This window comes from Caenorhabditis remanei, chromosome III (assembly GCF_010183535.1).
Source record: "Caenorhabditis remanei strain PX506 chromosome III, whole genome shotgun sequence".
Classification (NCBI taxonomy): domain Eukaryota; kingdom Metazoa; phylum Nematoda; class Chromadorea; order Rhabditida; family Rhabditidae; genus Caenorhabditis; species Caenorhabditis remanei.
The window spans coordinates 6924710-6946979 of NC_071330.1; the positions used below are offsets into that span (position 1 = coordinate 6924710).

The window sequence follows — 22270 nt, forward strand, 5'->3', positions numbered from 1 at the left end:
AACAAACACAAATAAAAAATGTTAATGGCAAATCGACCGGTAAATGTAAAACAGGGTAGAATGTTAAGATCTGAGTGTACGCTTTCTGTTAGGCTTCTTCGGGATATTTGTGATCGTGAAAGCTGCTCGGCATACTTTACAGATTGGAGTATATTGGCAGAGGACGGATAGACAGACAGAGCAAACCCATCCGGATGAGACAAGTTTGTGATGGCAGGCACAAGACGCTCGGTAATCGACAGACTGAAATCTCGGAATGAAGAGCACAATAAGGTTTGATTCTAACTCACACTGTGGGATAGCTTTGAGAAAGCAGTACGATAAGATGGATCAGTGAGCATGTTAGTCTGCAAAATGTGACTTCTCCTTTTTGGAAGAGTTCGCATCAAGTTTATACTTACCATTAGTATTTTTAAAAGAGCTGGTGGTTTTTGGGCATGAAGAAACGAGCCACCAGTGATATCGGCAGCTTGTTGAAGAATTCCGCCAGTGAAGTCGTCTCCCATTGAAACAACGTCTACACATATGGACTGTTTGGCAGCGGAAAAGAACAGATTCATCAGTGAGCCTGAAGAAAAGAAAGTTTAATAAGACGAACACAACACTGTTTTCCTACCATGTTCACTTCCCATTATTGGTGACATAGAGATCACAACTGCTCGATTCGTCACTTTCTCTGTAGAGGATTCTGATTGTTCGGAAGTAGCAGCTGGTCCAAGAGAATCGTCACATGGATCCGCAGTTGTTATTCTACTGTCTTTCTTCATGTCTGTAAAGAAATAGTCTATCAGATGTTTCAAATTTGTAAATATAGAATTTACAGGAAATTATTCTCTTCTACCATTCCTTAGAATCTATAAGTTGCAACTAAACAAACTTACGACAGAAAGCGTGAGCCAATGCAGGTCCAAGAGGAGCTCCTATCGTTGCATCAGAGTTTCCGGAATCATTTGTTAATAAGTCTTTCAATCTATCAACAACAATGAAGGATGCGTTCCTATCATCAGATCTGGCCGATGAATATATCATGTTTTTCGATTCATTCCGCCCATATGCGAAAACGAGAAGTTGATTAGATGCGGATTGACCCAAATGTGCATTGCAGAATGAAACCTGAAAAAAAACCCCACGTTTTACAGTGAGAAGATATAAGCTCACAATAGAACGAAGGATTATTCCAATTGTTCTATCACCATGCTGACTAGCTAGTTTCCCCCAAGAACAAGACGATGCTTCGATCAATACAGATAATGTGCTCATCTGTAAATATATCAACATTTACTTGATTAAAGGCAAAACTTTAAATCTAGATTTCGTTTTCACATCGTTCTAAAGTGCAATTTCCTTTATGCGCATTATAGCCCCCGGTTAGTTATACGAAAATTCGAAAATTCGGCTGGCCGAAGAAACCATGCCAGCCACGGTGATTTTTTCGCTACATTAAATTTGGGTTTCTCTTCCATATTTCTGCTTCTCGCTAGGTCACGACCCCGTGAGGCAAACGCGCTCCGCCAGACAACGCAGTGTAATTTTCTCTGCCATAATTTTTAATCAGCTATATAAAAAAACTGAATCCATAAATTTCAAAAAACGCGCTCATAAGATTATTTTTTTTCGATCTAGTTTATGTAGAAAAAAATTCTAGTCGTTTTGATGCCTCCTTCATATAGAAAACTGGATTTTGTTGAAGAGACTTTCGTCAGTGTTAATTTCTCTTCCACAAACTTTGACGAGGTTTTAAAAAAAACTGAATCCATAAATTTCAAAAAACGCGCTCATAAGATTAATTTTTTTAGCTCTAGTTGTTGTAGAAAAAAATTCTAGTCGTTTTGATGCCTCCTTCATATAGAAAACGGGAGTTTGTTGAAATTAAAAATTCCTGATGGCCTAGTTTTTAAAATGACCATGGCCTAGATTTGAGAAAGCTCACGAAGAAGCTCATCTTTCACGTGTAATTTAACTAGCGAAAGATCACGAGTCAAGATGGAGTGATGGGTAGATATATATATATCACTAGAATGGAAATTTTGTACTGATTTCGAATTTGTATTCAAATTTTGCAGAACGATTCTGGGAAAAAAGTTATTCAGGTTTTTGTGAGATTTCAGTACTACTTACAAATGGAAACTTTGAAGCTTGAAATCATGTAAATCGTTCAAAGTGTATTCAGGGTGATTCAAACGACGGGGAGCATTTCCAGTCGTTTTATAGAGGTTATCAATCGACAAGAAACTAGACATGGAAGAAACGAATCGGGAAGAAGCAAATCGGGAAGTGACGAGTCGATAAGAGCCTTTTTATTAAGTTTCAGTGTCGGAAATGAAAAAAACTTTCATTTGAAAGTGTGTTGTGTAATTATTGAGAAGAGGGGCCGATGACAACTTTGAACTTCACTCGAAATATCATCGTCGCGAAGCAAATTTTCATAAAATCAGTTCAATAACATGAAAACACACCATTTGTAAGCTAAATAACTAAACTACACAAAAAATTATCAACTTTTCGTTCCTTTCAAACACTGGAACTTGCGAAAAAGTGTTATTCGCGATTCGTCACTTCCCAATTTGCTTCTTCCCGATCCAACATTCTTTCCGATTTGTACGGTGTCTCTTGTGTGATTGTAAATGTTTCAAATAGGAGTTTACAACATTTCATTTATCAGATTATCTCCTAGATGCCTTGAAAAAGTTAGAAACGAGGGAGATTGATCACTGGATTGCACTTTTTACGCTTCTTATTACCGAAGAACAGATGAATACAGTTGCAATCTCAAATTTTAGATGTTTTCCAATTGAAACGTTCTGTTTTGATAACATAAATTCGTTTTTAGAACGATTTTTGACTTATCTATCATTTTTTTGTTTCCAAACTAGCACTTTTCATACAACTTCCTCTGCACTTCCACTGCAATTTATTAACCTCATTTTTCTGTGCCGCGGGGTTGCATCTTTAGCCCCGCCCATTTTTCTGCGCACCATGAGGCGAAAAATTGTCAACGGGAAATGTAGCGAAAAAATCACCGTGCCAGCGGCCGTCTTGGCGGAAATCAATAACGACGGGCACACGTCCGCGCGCAGACCAAGGCTCCTTTGAATACTCATTTATTCACTCTAAGCTTAGGGTTCAACGTTAGCCGAATTTTTTGAGAAATCAATTAATCAAGCTTTATTATTCTTTATTATTAAGTTTCTAGTTGAAAATTATAAATTTTTATAATCTAAAAGTATATTATTTATTGAAAGAATAAACGAAAAACGTTAATTTGAACCAAAAATCAATCATTATTTCTGCTTTGGTCCCAGCGCGACATGTTGATGTTAAACATGCACCTTTAAATTTACCGTAATTTGTAATTCTGGGTGGAGAAGCATTTTAGTTCAGTTGAATCAATATTGAGAAATTTTCCCTCATAATTCTTTACATTGAAAGCAATGAAACTAATCTTAAAGTTTTCTTTTCAGAGATGCAACCGCAACAGCGACCACCGGTTCCTCAGGGATCGAGATATGGTCATCCGGTGAGTACTGCGGTTGAGAGAGTGAAAAAATCTCTGAAAATAAATTTTAAATAGTAAACGTTCAGGGTACTCCTCAGCAAGCCCGTCGCCCAATCAATGCACCATTGCCTGGACAATCAACTCAGTTACAAGGAAACCGTGTTCCTCAACCACCAAAGAAGAAAAAACGTTATGCGGATAAACTAATTCAACCAAAGGTTCGCGAGTTAGTCCCAGAATCACAAGCTTACATGGATTTGCTCGCCTTTGAGCAGAAGCTGGATTCAACCATCACAAGAAAGAAAATCGATGTTCAAGAAGCATTAAAGAGACCGCAAAAAATTAAAAAACGTTTACGAATCTATATTTCGCACACGTTCATCGCCGGGAAAGAGCCAGAGAAAGAAGGCGATGACGCTGCTGTCCCAATGTGGGAACTTCGTGTTGAAGGACGCCTTTTAGACGACATGGTAAGTGTGCCATCAAGATGTTTGATTTTATTTGAAATTAGTTCCAGCAACCGCCAGCTACAGGGGTAGCCCCAAGGCCAGCTCCCAAACGGAAATTCAGTTCTTTCTTCAAAAGCTTGGTGAGAATAATATTTTGATGAAAAAAATTAATTTAAAATTCTCTTTTAGGTCATAGAGCTTGACAAAGACATTTACGGTCCGGACAATCATCTTGTCGAGTGGCATCGTACTCCACAAACGAATGAAACCGATGGATTCCAAGTAAAAAGACCTGGAGACCGTCCAGTAAAATGCACAATCCTCTTGCTTCTCGATTATCAACCAATGAAGTTCAAGCTTCATCCAAGACTTGCAAAAGTTCTTGGAATTGCTGCGGAAACTCGTCCAAGAATAATCGAAGCACTTTGGCAATACATAAAAACGCACAAGCTTCAAGATCCACAAGATCGTGATACCATAAATAACGATTTATTCTTGGAACAGTGCTTCGGTGTGAGCAAAATGAGATTCATGGAAATCCCACAAAGACTTCACCAGCTTCTCCAACAGCCTGATCCACTCGTTTTGAATCACATTATTCAAAGGCCAGATGATGGACAGGACAAGACTTCGGCTTGTTACGACATAGGTAGATATAGTGGTACAAAAATCTTCCTCATCCGTTTGTTTTTCAGATGTTGAACTCGAAGACCCAGTCAAGCAACAAATGGCCAGCTTCGTACATAACCAAAACAATGCCAATGATATTCAAGTTCTCGATCAAAAAATATTCGACCTTGTGGACCAAATCAATGAAATGAAACTTCGCCGTGACTTCTTCCTACGTTTCTCCAACGAACCAAGTGGTTTCATAAAGAAGTGGGTCATCAGCCAAAATGCTGACCTGAAGACGTTGACTGAATCAAGCGGAGACGGAGAAGCCGATCGTTATGCCAGCACATACACAACTAATGATGCAGATGAAGGAGTTTCGAGGTAAAAAAAACAATAACAATAACAATTTTATTCAATTTTTTTCAGATATATGTATCAAAAAATTCAACAAAAACGTGCCGAATTGGAGCAAAGTTTGGGAATTCGCAACAACTAAAAACTTCCGATCATTCAAAAACAAAACTCTAAAAAGTTCAAAAGTAAATATACACGCTGACAAAAAATCCCTTCTGTACTGCACTTTCGATATTTTTTATTCTTTCTGTCTCACTACAGCACGATCCTCCTCAAATGTGTTTTTACCACTCGAGTTTCAACCCAAACACCTGTACAATGGGATCTCAAAACGCCACAGGCGTTTTTATCGTCTGTTAAATTATTTATAAATCCAAAGCGAATCGTTCACAACTAATTTATTTATTTCATGTAGTCAATAATAATAATATACTTCCTGTTCAATAAATTTCATAATATTCCCTGATAAGTACTTATATTCTTTCTTTAGTGGTTCACTCATCCATTCGTCGCATTTCCTCTAACTTAAAATTATTTTTATTGAGAAAGTTCAAACTTTTTCTTATGTTTGAGATTGTGAAGCGAGATAACACAAAATAGAACAAGTGGAAAGAGCACCCGGAGGATTCCGGCTTGCGCTTCCTCCCTCTCCCGTTATATTACACTTTATCTCGGTCAACACATCTTTCCCCTCTATTCGTCCCTGTTTTATTTCAAACAATTCTTCCAGATGAGTAGCGGGTATTCCTCTGCGCCCAGTGTGTCGCATACATCCAGTGATACCGACTTAAATAGAATCGACAGTTGTGATGATGGAGTCGACGAAACATCAGGTAATAACGGGAAGTCATTAAATAGAACAGAAAAGTATACGGATAAAATCAATAACGTTAGAAGCTTTGAATGTTTTCTACTCCCTTCGCTGCTTGATGCAAAGTTATATATGTTTCTTACCTGAAACCATTTCATCAAATATTGCCAGTAGTAGCATTCACTTTCAGTTTTTATCCAGATTAGACGTTCGAAATGACCGATGATCAAGTATGTCATTGCCATACTTGTTTTGTCTTCTTTACCGTCATTTGTTTTTACTAAAAATTGTTTTCATAAAATTCGATTCCTTTTTTGATTCTCCGATCTCAAAACATTTCTTTAAAGTTTTGATTTCTCTCCAAAGTTTGAAGTTTTGACTGGGATAATCCTTCTGGACTAACTAAGAATCACATGCACTCTTCAATACAACTAATTTTTCTCGTAGGTAGTCAGTGTCTGTCAACAACTAAAACAACTAAAGTCGAAAAAGAAGAATCTCATCACTAAACGAGAGTCTCTAACTTCGTTGCCAGTCAGCGTTAAAACGCATTTGCGTCCCTTTTTTTCACCATAACAATCACGACTCTTTCTACACTCTCATCTTTGCTTTTTTCTTTTCTCGTTGTCCCACACCTCACGTTACATTTAGAAAAGAAGTAGTGATGAATCAGTTGTCTTTGACACCTTTTCTCTTTTGAAAAAGAGAAAGAGAGCACAAAAAGATTACTGCTGGCTTAGTGGTAAAAGATGATAGTGATTAGAGATACATACGTTTTAAACTATATTGTGAAGTGAGTGACGATGAGAAGGGGGAAACCAACAAAAACGATGAAAAAGAAGATGAAAATATAAGAACGAAGATACTAATCTTTAGTTTTTCGTTTGTGTATGTGGTGCCAATGCTCTACGAGCAAAATGATAGCTTTTTAGTTTTTTCTTCTCTTCTCCTCTCCCAACAAAAAAGAGTGTTTTCCTCTTCCCCTGCTCCACCTCGCCAGTGGAGAACTGCATAAATCTCAAATAGGTATAAGCATTATTTCAGATGAACAGCGAATGTGTGGTCTGAGCGAGCTCGTCACGTCATGTCTCACGTCTTCAAAATCTTCCCGACAGAAGAGTTATGACGACGATGATGGAGTTGAAATAGAGATTGTTGGAACTTTGAAAAAGTCAAAGTCTAAAAAAACAAAAGTATTATGTCCAGCTCATGCTAATATCAAAAAAGAGAACCCAAATATATCACCGTTTTTGAAGTCAAGTCAATTCACTGATGTTCCTCCGACCATACGATTCTACACCAAGGGAACAAAGGTTCGTAATTTGATTTTGTTCTCGTTTATTCTGAATCTTGCAGGTCACAAAACCCACAAGGAAAATTCAATCACGATTAACGTGGTGTCACAACAGTCTTCTTCCGATTGTCATGCGTCAGACACTGTCAGCTAGTCATTTCACGATCGTCGATGAGTCTTTATTCTACATCGGATACTGGGGACGTCATTTGAAATCCGCACAATATCGGGCGCTCCAACCTCATCAGAAAGTCAATCATTTTCCGGGTGCATTTCATATTGGACGCAAAGATAGGCTATGGATGCATATTCGGAATATGCAAGAACGTTTTGAAGGTGAATTCGATATCATGCCATTCACTTATGTCCTACCAACGGATAGACCTGAACTTATGAAATACTTGGAAACAGATGCTAATAGACATGTCATTATTAAACCAGTAAGTTGTTCTCACAACCAAAATTAACTTAACCACAAATGTTCTTTTTTTCAGCCAGCATCAGCCCGTGGAACTGGAATTACTGTAACGCGAAAGCCAAAAGACTTCCCAATAACGGCTACACTTGTTGCTCAACAGTATGTTAAAATTTTCAGTATTTAGCAAAATTGAAGTTGTGAATTTCAGTTATATTGAGAGACCATTAACAATCAACCGAGCAAAATTTGATCTCCGTCTCTATGCATATGTTCCCACATTTGAACCACTTCGAGTCTACATTTATGATCAAGGATTAGTCAGATTTGCCAGTGTACCGTAAGTTGAATAAAATAAACTAAAATCACTCAATAATTTTTTTAAATTTCAGATACAATCCATCGGTTTTAAGTATCTCTAATAAGTACATGCATCTCACCAACTATAGTATAAACAAGCTCGCCGAAGCAGATGGTGTCGCCAATAAACCTGTACCAAAATGGACTCTTGAACATCTTTGGGATCATTTTGATCAGTTGGGCGTGGATCGTAAGAAAATTCAAAAGCAAATCGAGGATGTTATAGTGAAAGCATTCATTTGCTGTGAGAAGCCTATTCGAGAACATATGTCTAGGTTCTTAGAGCAAGAGTTCATTTGTTATGAACTGTTCGGAATTGATATCATTCTCGATGAAGATTACAAGCCGTGGCTTCTCGAAGTGAATATCTCACCATCTCTTCACTCGGGAACTCCATTAGATATATCTGTGAAAGCTCCACTTGCTAAAGATGTTCTAAACTTAGCAGGGATCTACGTACCACCAAGGTAACAAATACTCATCTAGTTTACCTCATAATTTTTGATTTCAGCACTGACAAGCTGAACACAGCCGATTATAGTTGTCGTCCACGAAATGGAAGCAAATCAAGAGAACAATTGATTAAAGAAGCTTCATGGGTGGCTGCTTATAAAGAGCAACTTGGAGTTATTGATAATCGAATCTTCAAAAGATTGACACCAGAAGACACGCGAGCTTTGGTCGAATTTGAAGATGAATTGGAAAGGATCGGAGATTTCAAGCTAGTGTTCCCAACAGCTCACACTTCTCATTATCAAAAGTAAGCAATCGAAAAGTCAAAGAAAGGTTTCAGTGTTTAAATAAATATATTTTCAGATACTTCGCTGAACCAATTTATATGAACATCCTTCTCCAACAATGGCAAGTAGCTCAAGAAGACGATCGTTCTATCGGAGTCAACCGCCTCGAGCAATTGTGTCGTCAAAAACACATGCAATCAGATCAGGAAGCTTCTTTCTGAATAAATCAACTTATCCCCTTTTCACGTTTTTTGTTATTTCAGAATCTAGTTGTTAGAAGTTTTCTTGCGGGTTCAAACAACAACTTCCCAGAGATTTTTCTATAATCGAATGTGCCTTTCAATGTTTTACTTTCTTTCACTTTTTAAAAATGTTTGTCTTATACTTCTTGCGATGTATATTCCAAATATGAAAAATTATTGTTATTATTGTATTTGTCTTCCGAGAGAAAAATCTTTACAGAAGCATCAATATCAGATGACGTGGCCAGGCGGCGACTACTGTACAAAGAAAAATATACAAGAGAAAAGAAGAAGAAATCTGAACTCCTTTTCTCATCTTTTTCTTTTTTTCTATGTTTGTATATATTGCTTCTTTGCCTACAGATGTGTCAGAAATAGTGTACAGGCGTATAGTGTTTACGTACATTTTTTGCCCGAGAAAATAGAGAATTCAAATATAATTTTCAGTTGGAGGAAGGGAGAAACAGAGAAAACCTTTCTCTATCTTTTCACTCCGTACGGTTTTTTATGCCTTCTCCTCCTCTTTTTTCTTTTATTTCTTTTGTCATAAATAATTCGTTTGACTGTGAGAAAATGCCTCTCCGAGAGAGACAAGTTGTTATCTATATGATGACTATCGTCCTCACTTTTTTTCTCCTTTTTTCTCATGACATTTTCACTTTAAAGGCTTCCTTCTCGATCGGTTTATCTCTGTTTAAACTTGTTCTTTTCTCCCTTTTTAGAAAACGATAGTCTGGGTGGTCGAGGAATAAAACCTTCATTTCTTTCCGAATTATGATCCTCTGAACTAAAACAAAACACCTAAACGAGGACTGATGTTCTATGAAACCATTTCTCTCTGAAAGAATTAAACCTACTCCGTTTGTTCCCAGAATCGACTCTTTTGATTGATCATATCACTTCATTTTTTTTCCGTATTAAAATATGAAAACCAATCTTAAATGTGTAATCCTCTGTTCTTCTTCAGTGGCAAACTGTTCTTATCATTTCACCTTTCCCCTTCGTTTCCCTTCTTTTTTCTTCTTTACCTTTCCCCTCTTTTATTCAAAAAAAATCTCCATTGTCGTCTCCTTTTGTGCCCTCTTTCCCATTATTATTTTATCACTTTGCTCAGCAATAAAACCGTTGGTCGATCAACCATCGGCCATCTCCTTTCGTGTCTCTCATTGGGTGAGATGTGACTCAGATGACAAAGAAATACACGTGTTTCTGCTCTCCTTCTTCTTCTTCTCCTTTCTTGGAGTTTTCGAATAATTCTTGTTTTACAAAGTACTAAAAGAAAAATTTAAAAAAAAACAATTATATCTGATATCGAGAAATTTTCCGATGTCTTTGTTTCTGAATACTACTTCGATCATAAATAATCGAGAAATTTCTCTCTATTAACCTAACTAAAGCTGTCGATTCCTTGATTGACTATATATGAAAACAATAAATTCACGGAAACAAGAGTACTTCTCCTCGTATTCAGTGGACGTTTATCTCAACTTAAACCCTTTTTTTCCAATAAAAAACTCAAAAATCAGTAGGTTTTCGTTAAAATTGGTTGCTTTGCGTCATGTGTCTTCATTTTTTTTGACTTTTTTCCTGATTTCTCATGTCATATGACCTCTGTAAAACTCCGTTTTTCAAAGTTGTTTCACTTATAAACTTTTCGAACTCTTTCCCTTTTTTCCTCTATGTCATTCTCTGTAAAAGTCGAAGTGACCGTTTCAATACCTTCTAAACAGGTGGGTCAAGTGGATCACATTCAATTCTCACGCCCCACTTCAATATTTCGCGGCCGAATCACACTAGTTTCTCAGAAAAAACACGATTATATGTATTGAATTTCAGATGACTGGAAGATACCAGAGCAGCTTTCATCGCGAACCACAGAAACCGTATGTGCATCAGAGCGAGGTGAGTTTATCGTGAAATAAAAACTGTATCTCGTGAAATACGGCATCCTGAAACAAATTGTCACTTGAATCCAAAATAATTATCCAATCTGAAATAGTCTGACCTCACTTGTAGATATCAAAGCGAAGATGACGTTTAGAAAAATTTGGATTCTGGAAAAGCTTTGAATATCCTCCGACTATTTTCTCACTGAAGGAAATCTCAACTTCTACATTTGTCCAATTTCACTTCCAAATTCTTTCTCGAGTTCCAAAAAAAAGTCATGAACGGAGGTTACCCGTGTTCTTTATTCTTATACATTTTCTAGTAATTCTTCAATTTCAATGATCTACAACATACTGTTTTATTCATAAAATTTTATTGAAACCTTCTCCATGTGACACATTTCTGGCCTCCTCTTCTTATTTCTAGTTGGGCAAAATGCAATTCTTGAAAGTTGAAAAAGTTGACCCCATTCGCTCTCTCCAAAACTTAGATTATACTTTTCATATCCGGTTATTCGAAACATTTTTCAAATTGTCAAAAAGTTGAAATATACACAGAGACTGGCAAAAAGTAGCTGCGCAAGTGGCTGACGGAAAAGTTCTCTCCTTTTTCTTTTTTCCACAACTACCCTTCAAAAAATTCACAAATTGAAAGCGAAGCGGCATGTTCTATTTCGTTTTTCGTTTCTTTCTCTATTTCTTTGTTGTTTGTTCATTTCGTTTCCTTCCGATTCGTGTACTCTCTGCCCTCTTTCCTTCTTCCGTCAACATCTAGTTACCTAGGGGATACATACACCATTTCTATTCCAAACTCATGCCTAAAAGTCATACAGATTTTGATGACGACGATCTAGACAGTTATCTCGAAGGTTCTGTTTGGTCTGAGAAACCGTCTGCTTCTGAAATATTCTCAAATCGACCTGGAGACGTGATTAGTGTGTATCCACGTGCATCACATTCCAATATGATCTATGGATATCCAATCAACTTTCGAGAAACTGTTTTCCCGTAATTTTTCATTATTTTCAATTCTGTGGAAAGTATCAAAAGACTTTCAGAACACAACGAGGTTCTTCAGATCCAAACTATGACGATTATTATACAAAGGTATAATTTATTTCCTTCTGATCAGTTGTTCTGATATTGTTTAGTTGTCATCCATCTGTAAATTCTACCGACCATCTGTAGAAATTCCAAAAAAAAAACTGTACACTTTTTTCTCCTGTTTTATTTACTTTGAAGTATTACAACATTGTTCAAATAAGCTGTTTGTGTAGTTTCTATAAGTACTGAGAAATGACTTTTTCATTTTTCACAATCTTTTACAAATCTAAGCTGTGAGATAATAACCCGTTTGAATGCTCATATTTTGAGAAAAAATCACACATAATCTTGGAAGCAAACCGACTTTTCTTTTTATTCAAAAGAATTAAATTACTTTATAACTTTACTTTGAGGTATACGGTAACTACAGTAATCCCAAAAAAATCCCAAAAATATAAAAACGTTTCTTTGAATTTCGGATGTAAATGCTTCAAATCTTCAGGAAAATGTCTATTTGAGTTTCGAATATTCCCTACTCCTCCATTTCTTATCAATCCAGTGAGTTCAAATTCCAAAATAACGAGATATAATAATTAGAAATACTAGATAGAAATAACTCTTTTGTAAACAATAAAAGTAAACTAACATCGCGTGTGTGATCAAATAAAATGAAGTGATTTAGATCACCGAAAGACGGCCGAGATCACCAGGACCTGTTGCTGGAGCTGGAGAAATTACAAACACAAGTCATGGATTCACAATTGAAATCGACGTATTCCATTTCCTTCCGGAAGAAATCAAAGTGGTTTTGACAGATGACACATTGAGTATTTCTGGTGAACGTTTTGAGTCAACCGGAGATGGACACACTCTTCGAAGAAGCTTCTCGAGGTGAGTTATAGATTGAAATTTGTTTTGTTTTGAGACTAATTAACAATTCCAGAAAGTACTCTATCCCAGAAGACGTTCATTTGGACACAATCAGAAGTCATCTCACCAATTCGGGAGTTCTCATCATCAACGTAAGTAGCTTTTCCTCTACAGAAAAGCATCAGTCTGTGTGAATGTTTGTCCATCGGAAATCTATAAATAAACGTTTTTGCAGGGATCCCGTAAAGGATGGCGTGAGACAAGCATTTCAACCTACCAACCAACCCAAAGAAACCCTTCCAGAAGTGTAACTTCAATCGTTTAAAAAGCGAAAAAAAAAACAAGTACAACCCGATATAACTATAGCAATCCTGTGATGATGCTAGCCGCGTTCATTTATTTTAAAATCCCGTGAAATGTTACATTTCGTGTATGACATATATATTTTGCTTTTTTTTAGATAAATTCGAAAAATTATTGCTTTGACTCATAAAGTTTATTTCCAAAGCGAATCAGATCTGACCGAATTTAAGAATACAATTGTTCTAAAACTTTTGATCAACCGCATATGCTTTCATCACATAACTCAATCTTCTAGAAATATTCTTGTTGCTCTCTGAAAAAAGTTACATTTCTCTGTCTGAAAGACTTACATGTAAACTCGGAATAATTGATATGCGAGGTATATCCAGTTGATTCGTGGCATTTCATAATTTCTTTTTGTATTATTTGACGAGATTTTCGACTAACTACTACAGTTTCTTCTGTTTTATTCTTCAGATCCGCATCGAAAAGAGCCAATCCAGTGAGCGCAAGAAACACAAAACTATCTGTATGATCTTGATTCATTGGATAAGTTAAATTACGACGGTACATTTGGAAGGAAGATGAAAACATACTGTATACATACTAATGACTTTGAATGGGAACTAACCTGACCGCTGAATATATATTTTCACCGGTGAAGATGCGTTCAATTTCCACACTGGTTCACCTTTTTTGGCTCATCGTACAACTCTCCAACGTCTACAAATTGGGAGTTGCTTTTCGAGATTATAGAGTGTTCTGTCTGAAAAAAAGGGAAAAGTTAGTGACGGAAATCTAGCTACAGAACAGGGCGTATTCACATCGAAAAGCGGTTGAACGCTAGTTGAGCAGATCAGAAGCGACGCCATCAACTTAGAACCTTCGGAACGGAGAATTTTGTCGAGCAATGCCAAAACAGAGTCACTAATTAGGCAGGGTTGCAACTTGATCACGAAATTTTCAGTGTGGAACTTTTCAGCTACAGTACCATCCAAAAATTGCAAACTTTTTCCTATTTCCAATGCGAAATGGGCTAATTTGAGAGTGTAGCACGGCGTTTCCGTAAAACTTGTATTGGAAGGGCAGCCCTTCTATTCTTTCAGCATTTCTAAAAAATTTAATTTCTGAAATACTTTATCACTTGCTGGAAGTATTATTTTTTAGGTGCTCTATTGGTTGAATCTGGGATGGCTCATCTCTCTGATTATCACAGAAACAAACCTTTTTCGAACAATGAAAAAGAACAAATTTAGTGCACCGAGGGGGTGACTTTATGTGTAGTGCCCAAATCTCGTTATCTAGCATTAGAAAATGTCGATTTGCTGGAAAAATTATTTCGTTTATCGGTAATTTTTCAGGAGAGTTCGTACAAAAATATTTAACTATGAAAAGAACGCTCTAGTTTTGATCTGTTAAAATGTATATTAAGTGACAACTAGGAACGACTCAGAATTTTTTGGATCGTACTGTATGTCCTATGTTGCTTTTTGCATTTCTTAAAGAGTATTATCAAAATCGATATTTGTTCTCGTTCCTCCGTACAGCTCATCGGTGTAATACTCAATATCAGTTGAAGTCAATTTCATTTGTAATTGTCGACCACGTATCAAAAATTAATTTGATTGAAAATTGAAAAATAAATTGAAGAAAAGAAGTATTTACACGAAATTTTTAAAAATCTGAACTTCTCTTGAAACATAACATCCACTCTTTAAAAACTGAATTTTTCTCTATGATGTCTGTCATTTTGTGAAATGTTTTTTTTAGGTTCCTCTTGGGAGAAATACAAATGAATCAAGAAAAGGATGCAGTTATCAGAGAGAAATAAGTTGAAGTTTTTCCAGAAAGGAACGGGAATTTTGATGTGAAATAAGTATCAAAGTGTTTTGAAAGGTTTTTCATAATTTTGTTAATTCAGTTATCAAACCTTTGACAATATAAAGAGATTTTAAATTGAAGTTGTTCTTCAATTCTCATTTCAAAAATTATTTTAACCAATATGGTTTGAACGCAATGAACTCTCGGAAGGTTGGACTCAATGAGATATTTTAATTTGACGACATCTGCGATCCACCAAGAACCATTTAAATTGTAATCTTCTTCTTCAAAAAAAAAATGGAGAGGAATCCAATTTTCTCCATCTTTCCTATAAATAATACATGAGGAAAATGATGGATGCCTCTTTCAAATATCCTTCCTCCAAAAAATTACATTCTAGAATTATTGCATTTTGTTTACTTTTCAGTTCACCATTCTCTGAAATAGTTTCATTTATGTTTCTGGGTTTTATGTTGCCGGGTTTCAGGGATTTCAAACATATATCAGTTGCTCAGGTGCTCAAATGACAAACAATTTTTCTTTCCTTTCAAGGTTTCAATTCAAAAGAAAACAGGCAAACGTGTCATTTATCTTGTGAGAGATACATATTTACATCTAGTAAAAGAAAATCATGCAAATCTGCTGAAAACATCATGAATAATCGAGCTCTTGACTGAAAACAAAACATTTAATTCAATGAAAGAATTCTTGATCAAACTGTTTTCTTCTCGTTTTAAAAATAAAGGTTTCAGAAATCATATGAACATTTGTGATTTTAATTATTATTTTTGAAGAAAAATGATTGATTAAACCTAGGTAAACAGTGGGTGGACCTATGAATTCTAAACTCGACATTCACTAAATTCAGAGTTGAAAATGTATTCTCCTGTCTGAAGAAGCAAGTTAAGTGATGACTCACACAAGAAGCTGTTGGACAAATCGGCGGAAGGTGTCTAAGCGACACTCAAAGCATTTTCCAAGTATTAAAAAAGAAAAGAGAAAGAATTACTTGTAAGCCTAAGAATCCATTTTCCCGTTGTGCGGACAACGTGACTCGTTTCCGTTGCTACTTTTCAAATTTATGATTTGTTTCTTCTCTGTGGGAAGCTCTTTTTCCAGCAATTAATCTCTCACTGGGTACACAAGCACTGAAATCCTTTCAAATGAATATTTTTGAACTAGTCTGCGCCGGCAAATCAAATGGTAATTAGCATAATTGATTATGAATGATCATTCTACGTCACTTACTCATTACATCGTCCCATTCCATATAATGAACCGATATGGTATTTGATTTGTTATTTTGAATAGAGATTAGTGCTATTTGAAAAGCCATGCAGAAGTAATGTTTCTACTATCTGAATTATAAAAAATATATAATTGTTGAACGATGCAAGTTTTATAACAGTACTTTCGAAGTTTCGGAATAAATCAATTTCAGATTCTGTGTGGTATATCAGTGCTTCTATTTCGTCTCATTCTAGAATTTCGTTTTCATTTATACTCCCATTTCTCTTCGTCTCTTCATTCTAAAATCTTCAAATCTCGATTCCAAATGATTTTAGCTGAAGAACATCCGGTCGTTTCCTGGAGCATTGACCTCATGACGACACATTTCTCCGAGACTCTTCGTTTTTCTGCCACGTGAGCAAAACTTTACAACTTTCAGGATCGAGTTTCGGTTTACGTCATTTTTCTCAAAAAATGTTTTAATCCAACAGGTCAAACATTCTGCAAGTCATCAGTCTAGCTCTTGTTTTCTTTTTTTCACTCCCTCTTTTTTCTCTTCCGTGACCACGCCCATTACGAGCACCCAGTCTACGCGAGCACATCACTCAGGTGCAAAAACACACCCTTTCCGGAGAGAAACAAGTATTCGTCATTCGAGTTCTCCTATGGCAACGAAATTTCGGTTTTATTCATTTCGGTATTCCATTTGGTTTCTGTTCTTTTATCGTCATCAGTGCTTTTTTCCAAAAAATGGTATGCAAATAGCGGGGGAGGGACGTGTTTATAGCTGTGAAACTGTAATATAAAGAAGGAAAATGCTTCTTTTGTCCTCATTCTCTTCACTTTTATTCATTTTAAATTCCTAAAACTTGAAAAAGAGGATAAGTTTCTATTGAATATTTTCAGCATATATAAAGCTTTCTGAAAAGCTTTAAAGTCAGCTTATTTTATCACATTCATACTAAAAATTTTTCATAAATCGTCTAGCTGAGAAATATGAAATCATGCTTCTCAGATCCCGAAGTACCCATAACATTGGATATCTGTACAACGAACTCCATATTAAGTAAGATTTCGAAACTCTGCAAACATGCATCTTACTCTAACAGAAAACAATCAATTTCCCAGTAACTATTCTACGTGACGAATCAAATTCCCACCGAATACCGTATCACTCTTTTCCCTTTCAATACCTCCGAAACAAAACACAAAAAAAGCAGACAACACTCAGAAGTTTCAAAGTTTCTTTGTTCAACAACCATCTCATATTGTTTTCTGGAAGCATTTATCTGCAGAAAACGAGAAAGAGAGAACGATAGAGAGAGCCCTTTCTATCCGTTGGTACAAAAACGAAATACGTCACGAATGTATTGTTTCATGTTCAAAGGTCGTACACTCTCAGAGACTTTTCAAATCCTCCAGACGTTTTTGTTTTCATTGAAAGTACAAAAAAGACGGAAAAAGAAGGTGTCTATAGCCTCAACAACCTAGAAAATTCTAATCATCACCAGCCTCTTTTCTCTGTTCCGTCTGGACACTTCTTCCTATTCTAGCCGCCAGTCGCCGTCTTGCGCATTTGCTCGTCTCCTAGTCCTCCTCCTCTGCTTCTTCCGTTACTACTTTTTCCTTCTTCTTTTCCTCTCCTTTTTCCCCCATTTTCCTTCTTTCTCCCAGAGCAACACTCTCCCTTCCATTTGTTCATTTGGCGCCGATGGGCTTCTCACTTAGACTCCGCCCCACTTTCATTCTGGTTTACCAACACTACTGAGGTCATTGCAGAAATATAGAAAGACATTCGGTGGTTTCAGATATTTTTGAGCTTTGAAACTTTTTCTTTTTCGAATTTCTTCTCTTTCTTCTTCTCGAGTGTAAAGTGATTTCGGAGGGTGGGGTGGTCTTCATCTCTCCTGATGTTCAACTGCTCGCGTCATTCTCGATTTTCAAAGGTTTCATCTTTCTTTGAATTTTTTTTGAGATTTCTTTCCGATTCAAAGTGAACTGTTTCAATAATATAAAGCTGTCTTTTGAGAGGATTTTGTTATAACCAGGGAAACAATTCTTCCCATTAGAACCCATCTATTCTTTTCAATTCGTCATTATGACCCTATCTTCATTTAAAAAAAAATAACTAAACGAGTTTGACCCCATCTCTTGTATGCTTTTCATAGACCTCTTCAGCTGTTCTTTCTCATCTGTTGACCGTCTCATCCGCTCAATCTTCTTGCCGTTGCATTTTCATACCAATGACCCAATATCATTCTCTTTCCAGCCTGTTCTAAACCTTCCCATCTATAATACTGGACCAACAATACGGTACAATGTCTCTTTCTCTCCATTTATCCGGATGGCCGGAGAACTCGGAGAGTCGTCAGCGGATGCTTGAAAGCTCTTCGAGCACCAATTTCGTCCAGCACTTTGTCTCCAGAGAGGTTTGAAACGACTTCCTTGTTTTTTTATTCTGTACATTTGTTTTTTTTTCCAGGTTTCAAACAAGGAGCGATTGCTTTGCCTATTCCGGAGACTGAGAAATGGATTGGTTCTCGTCTTGACACCACTATTCTTTGGACAAATGCTCAACTGGGAAGGGCCGGTAAGTAGTTGTCTTTTCTCTTCCAAAGAATGGCCAATGCCAGAAAAAAAAAACTATTAAGAAGCGCGGAGAGAAAGTAAGAAAAACGGAGAAATAGAGGAGAAGCTGGGAGAGGAGACTGAGAGAGAGGACGCCTTCTCAATTCCTCGCATGACAATTTCCCCCCACACTTGCTCTCTTCTGTTCTCGCTACGTCACACGAAAAGCTCCCTCGTTTTTCGTTGTGATCCCTCGCTCGCTCTCTCGTTTCCTAGCTTTTTTTTGAGTGTCCCCTTCGTCGTTTTGTGAATATATCAAAACGTAAGGTGTCCAAAGAGAAGGAACGGGAGGCTTCCAAATACACGGGCAAGGAGAAAGAGAAAGAGTTGAGAGGGATATGGGGAAGGCTTTTGCAGTAATAAATAAGAGGATATGAGATACCAAATAGAAAGATTTCGGAAATTACTACTTGGAAATCGTATAGTTTTTTTTTGCGAAGAAAAACAAATACTCATTTTCTGAGAAACTTCCAGACCGAGCTTAGCACTCGATTTACAACTTGATTCGGGATTTTTGAGAAATGCCTATTAGTCATATTGAAGAATATTCACTTAGCCTTTGCATTAACCTCAAACCAGAAAGGTCTACTTAGTTCTAAAAAACTAGATCTGAAATAGATGACGAAAAGTATATTGTGTTCAAAGATAGGATCTAGAATCTGAAATCCATCAGGAAGTAAGTTTCCTGTTCCATCAAAAAACTCATCACTTGACCAGGTGTGTCTCATGGAGAAAAATTAGTTCCACATCATAAAACGTCATTTTTCACTCGTTTTCCGAGCAATGACGTAGCACAAAAACCTTTTTCCCACCTACATTCCTCGTGCTCCTCCGGAATTTCTTTGTTTTGAAAAATACAATATTGACATAAACTGTATTTACACTCCGTTGTTCTCTGATAATTCCCACGAGAGTTCATCGTTTTTGCAGGAATGGAAATGTGCGTATTGTGTGTGCATTATTGCAATTTATTGGATGTCAGAAGTGATGCCATTGGCAGTTACAGCAATGCTACCTGTTGTTTTGTTCCCTTTGGTCGGAGTACTTGATGCCAATACGACTGCAAAAGAATACATGAACGACACGAATTTCCTGTTCATCGGAGGTCTAATTATGGCTGCTGCTGTTGAGAAGTGTGATCTACACGAACGTGTTGCCCTTTCCGTTTTACGATGCGTAGGAAGCGAGCCGAAATGGTTAGTTTGATTAACGGATGATACGTTTCGCACACAACCGATTCAATTCGAAACAATTAAATTTAACTGTTTGCTTTTTGAACTCAAAATAAACTTCAGGATCATGCTTGGCTTCATGACAGTCACCGCATTGCTCAGCAGTTTCATATCGAATACTGCAACAACAGCAATGATGGTTCCGATTGGACAAAGTGTAGTACAACAGTTGATTTCTTCTTTCCAACATCATCCAACAAATGGGTAAGAGAAAGAAATCAAAAAACAAAGAACAGGGAACAGAAAGTTCGATTTGATGTGTGTTTGCATCTAAAAGAAACCTTATTTATTTGAACAGAGAGGTGCAATGAACATTCGATTGTGCTTTGCTATTGAAACAGATATATCACTCGAGAGTTTTATCATTGATCTCACATCAAAATCTGGTGTCTGAGTGAGCAAAAAAGTGATAAATCACAGAGTTAGTGATCAGTGAAACAGACAACTCGAAGACACCTATCAAATAAAAATCTATTTTCAGAGAACGAGGACGTCTAGGATGCAAGAAAATGGCAACTGGTCTTGTACTCTCAATCTGTTTTGCAGCAAATATTGGAGGAACTGGAACAGCAACAGGAACACCGAGTAACTTGGTTATGTTGGGACAACTGAATGCGTATGTTATGATCTCTTAAAGAGCTCTTATGGAAACTTCTGAAAATTTAGACTCTTCCCGAAAGTCGATGGATCATTGAACTACGTGACGTGGATTTTCTTCGCCTACCCATTGATGCTTCTGTGTCTTGGAGTTGCTTGGGCCACACTGGTTTGGTTCTTTTTGAGAGATGCCCCGGAGAAAGATGAAGCTGTAACTGAAATGTTGAAGACTCGATACAACGAACTACCAAGAATGACATACGCCGAGAAGTCAGTATTTGTTTGTTTCTGCATCCTTCTATCCCTATGGATATTCCGTAACCCTGGAATCGTACCAGGATTCGGTGTTTTCTTCAAGAAAGGAGCTTATACTGATGCCACATCTGCAATGATTGTTGCTTTCCTTCTTTTCATTCTTCCGTCTGAAAAACCTGATTTGGCAACTTACATAAAAAAAGAGGATTTGAAGAAAAAAGGATGTCTGATGGATTGGAAAACAATGCAAGAAACATTCCCATGGAGTGTCGTTCTTCTCCTGGGAGGTGGATTTGCATTGGCTGCTGGAGTCAAGGAATCTGGATTATCGCTTTTGATTGGAAACAGTCTATCTTCGATCGGACATCTACCGTTATGGATTCTTCAACTTCTGACCATGTTCATTGCAATGATCATCACGAACATCTGCTCGAATACTGTCACTGCATCGATTTTCGTTCCGATTGTGGCAACATTGGCTCAGAAAGCAGGACATCATCCGTTCACTCTGATGCTTCCAACGACTCTCGCTTCATCATTTGCTTTCATTTTCCCAGTTGGAACTCCGCCGAATGCAATTGTATTCGGAAGTGGAATGGTCAAAGTGTCTGATATGGTGAGTTCTAATTTCTAAAACCTTAATCAGGCTGATGAATTACAGGCATTCGTGGGAGGAATCATCTCAATGGAACTTCTAGTGCTTACAATCCTGTACATGAACAGTATTGCATACCTAACTCTCCCACTTCTCGAGTTTCCTTCCTGGGCGGTAATTGCCAACTCAACAATGCAAACATAGACACCTTCTCATTCCCTCTTATCCCTTTTTCCTCTGCTTGCTCTTATCTTGTTTTTCAAACATTCCTTAGGAATCATGGGTATTTTCTCACTCTTCATAATGTTTCCTCTTCTTCCAATTCATGACTTAGTCATTCTCTTTTACGGGAAATCTCAACTCAAATCACACTTGTTGCAATCGCTCATCCATCATCAAAAACCCTTCGAAAAAAGAAACAAAACAGATCTAAAGCTTATTAAATAGTTGTGTAGACACTAGATTTCTCGGTGTTCAATTCGTTACTTATCTCTTTTTTTCTTGTCTTCCGAAGCCTTTTCCCTCTCTCACCTGGTGAATCCATTTACCCATTTCTCTTGCTCTTTTCCATGCATTTTTGTATTAATAAGTTCTGCTGATCTACCTACAATAAATGCATTTCGCTGGTTGTTATATGACCTTCCCATCATTCCAAGAAATTCAGAATAAAGAGAAAAGGACCGTCTCCGTATAATGTCATTAGTATTCTCGGAGAACGGAAGAAGAACAAATGCGAATCACTTAAGTTTTATGGATTCAAAAGGAGGTAATGCAAATTTATGTTCTCTTTCCATCCGAAACTGTTCGTCCATTTTATTCTTCTAATTATTTATGTATGTATTTATTCAGAACCCCAGAAAAAACTCAATCCATCTCTCCGAAAAGAGAAAAGAAGGAACATATGTATATGCACAATAAAGGAAAACAATAGCACTGTGAAGAAGAAAAAGAGAGACGATGTAACATAATACAGTACGGTATCGTCAAAAAGGGTTTGGATTACAATTACAAAGAGGCGGGTATCTGCTTTAGA

The 22270-nt window shown here is 36.9% G+C and overlaps 5 protein-coding genes across 5 annotated transcripts; 4 read left to right on the plus strand and 1 right to left on the minus strand.

Moving 5' to 3' along the window:
- Positions 1-63: 63 nt before the first annotated feature.
- On the minus strand, positions 64-1260 carry GCK72_009599 (uncharacterized protein; the record flags this gene model as incomplete). Its single annotated transcript, XM_053727451.1, has 6 exons — positions 64-243; positions 291-347; positions 402-568; positions 617-769; positions 882-1113; positions 1159-1260. 6 exons carry the CDS (start codon positions 1258-1260, stop codon positions 64-66), a joined length of 891 nt encoding a protein of 296 aa, XP_053587028.1.
- Positions 1261-3463: 2203 nt separating this feature from the next.
- Positions 3464-5056, plus strand: GCK72_009600 (uncharacterized protein; the record flags this gene model as incomplete). Its single annotated transcript, XM_003113261.1, has 6 exons — positions 3464-3517; positions 3583-3966; positions 4014-4085; positions 4135-4594; positions 4641-4941; positions 4987-5056. 6 exons carry the CDS (start codon positions 3464-3466, stop codon positions 5054-5056), a joined length of 1341 nt encoding a protein of 446 aa, XP_003113309.1.
- Positions 5057-5644: 588 nt separating this feature from the next.
- GCK72_009601 (uncharacterized protein) lies at positions 5645-8755 on the plus strand (the record flags this gene model as incomplete). The annotated part of the gene is made up of 8 exons (XM_003113308.2): positions 5645-5747; positions 6770-7038; positions 7082-7459; positions 7514-7596; positions 7646-7774; positions 7827-8261; positions 8306-8554; positions 8611-8755. 8 exons carry the CDS (start codon positions 5645-5647, stop codon positions 8753-8755), a joined length of 1791 nt encoding a protein of 596 aa, XP_003113356.1.
- Positions 8756-10455: 1700 nt separating this feature from the next.
- On the plus strand, positions 10456-12901 carry GCK72_009602 (uncharacterized protein; the record flags this gene model as incomplete). Its single annotated transcript, XM_053727452.1, has 5 exons — positions 10456-10506; positions 10613-10678; positions 12389-12597; positions 12650-12728; positions 12812-12901. 5 exons carry the CDS (start codon positions 10456-10458, stop codon positions 12899-12901), a joined length of 495 nt encoding a protein of 164 aa, XP_053587029.1.
- Positions 12902-18305: 5404 nt separating this feature from the next.
- GCK72_009603 (uncharacterized protein) lies at positions 18306-21441 on the plus strand (the record flags this gene model as incomplete). The annotated part of the gene is made up of 7 exons (XM_003112884.2): positions 18306-18359; positions 18413-18520; positions 19489-19754; positions 19854-19994; positions 20272-20406; positions 20457-21258; positions 21304-21441. The coding sequence occupies 7 exons, from the start codon at positions 18306-18308 to the stop codon at positions 21439-21441; spliced, it is 1644 nt and encodes a 547-aa protein (XP_003112932.2).
- Positions 21442-22270: the final 829 nt, after the last annotated feature.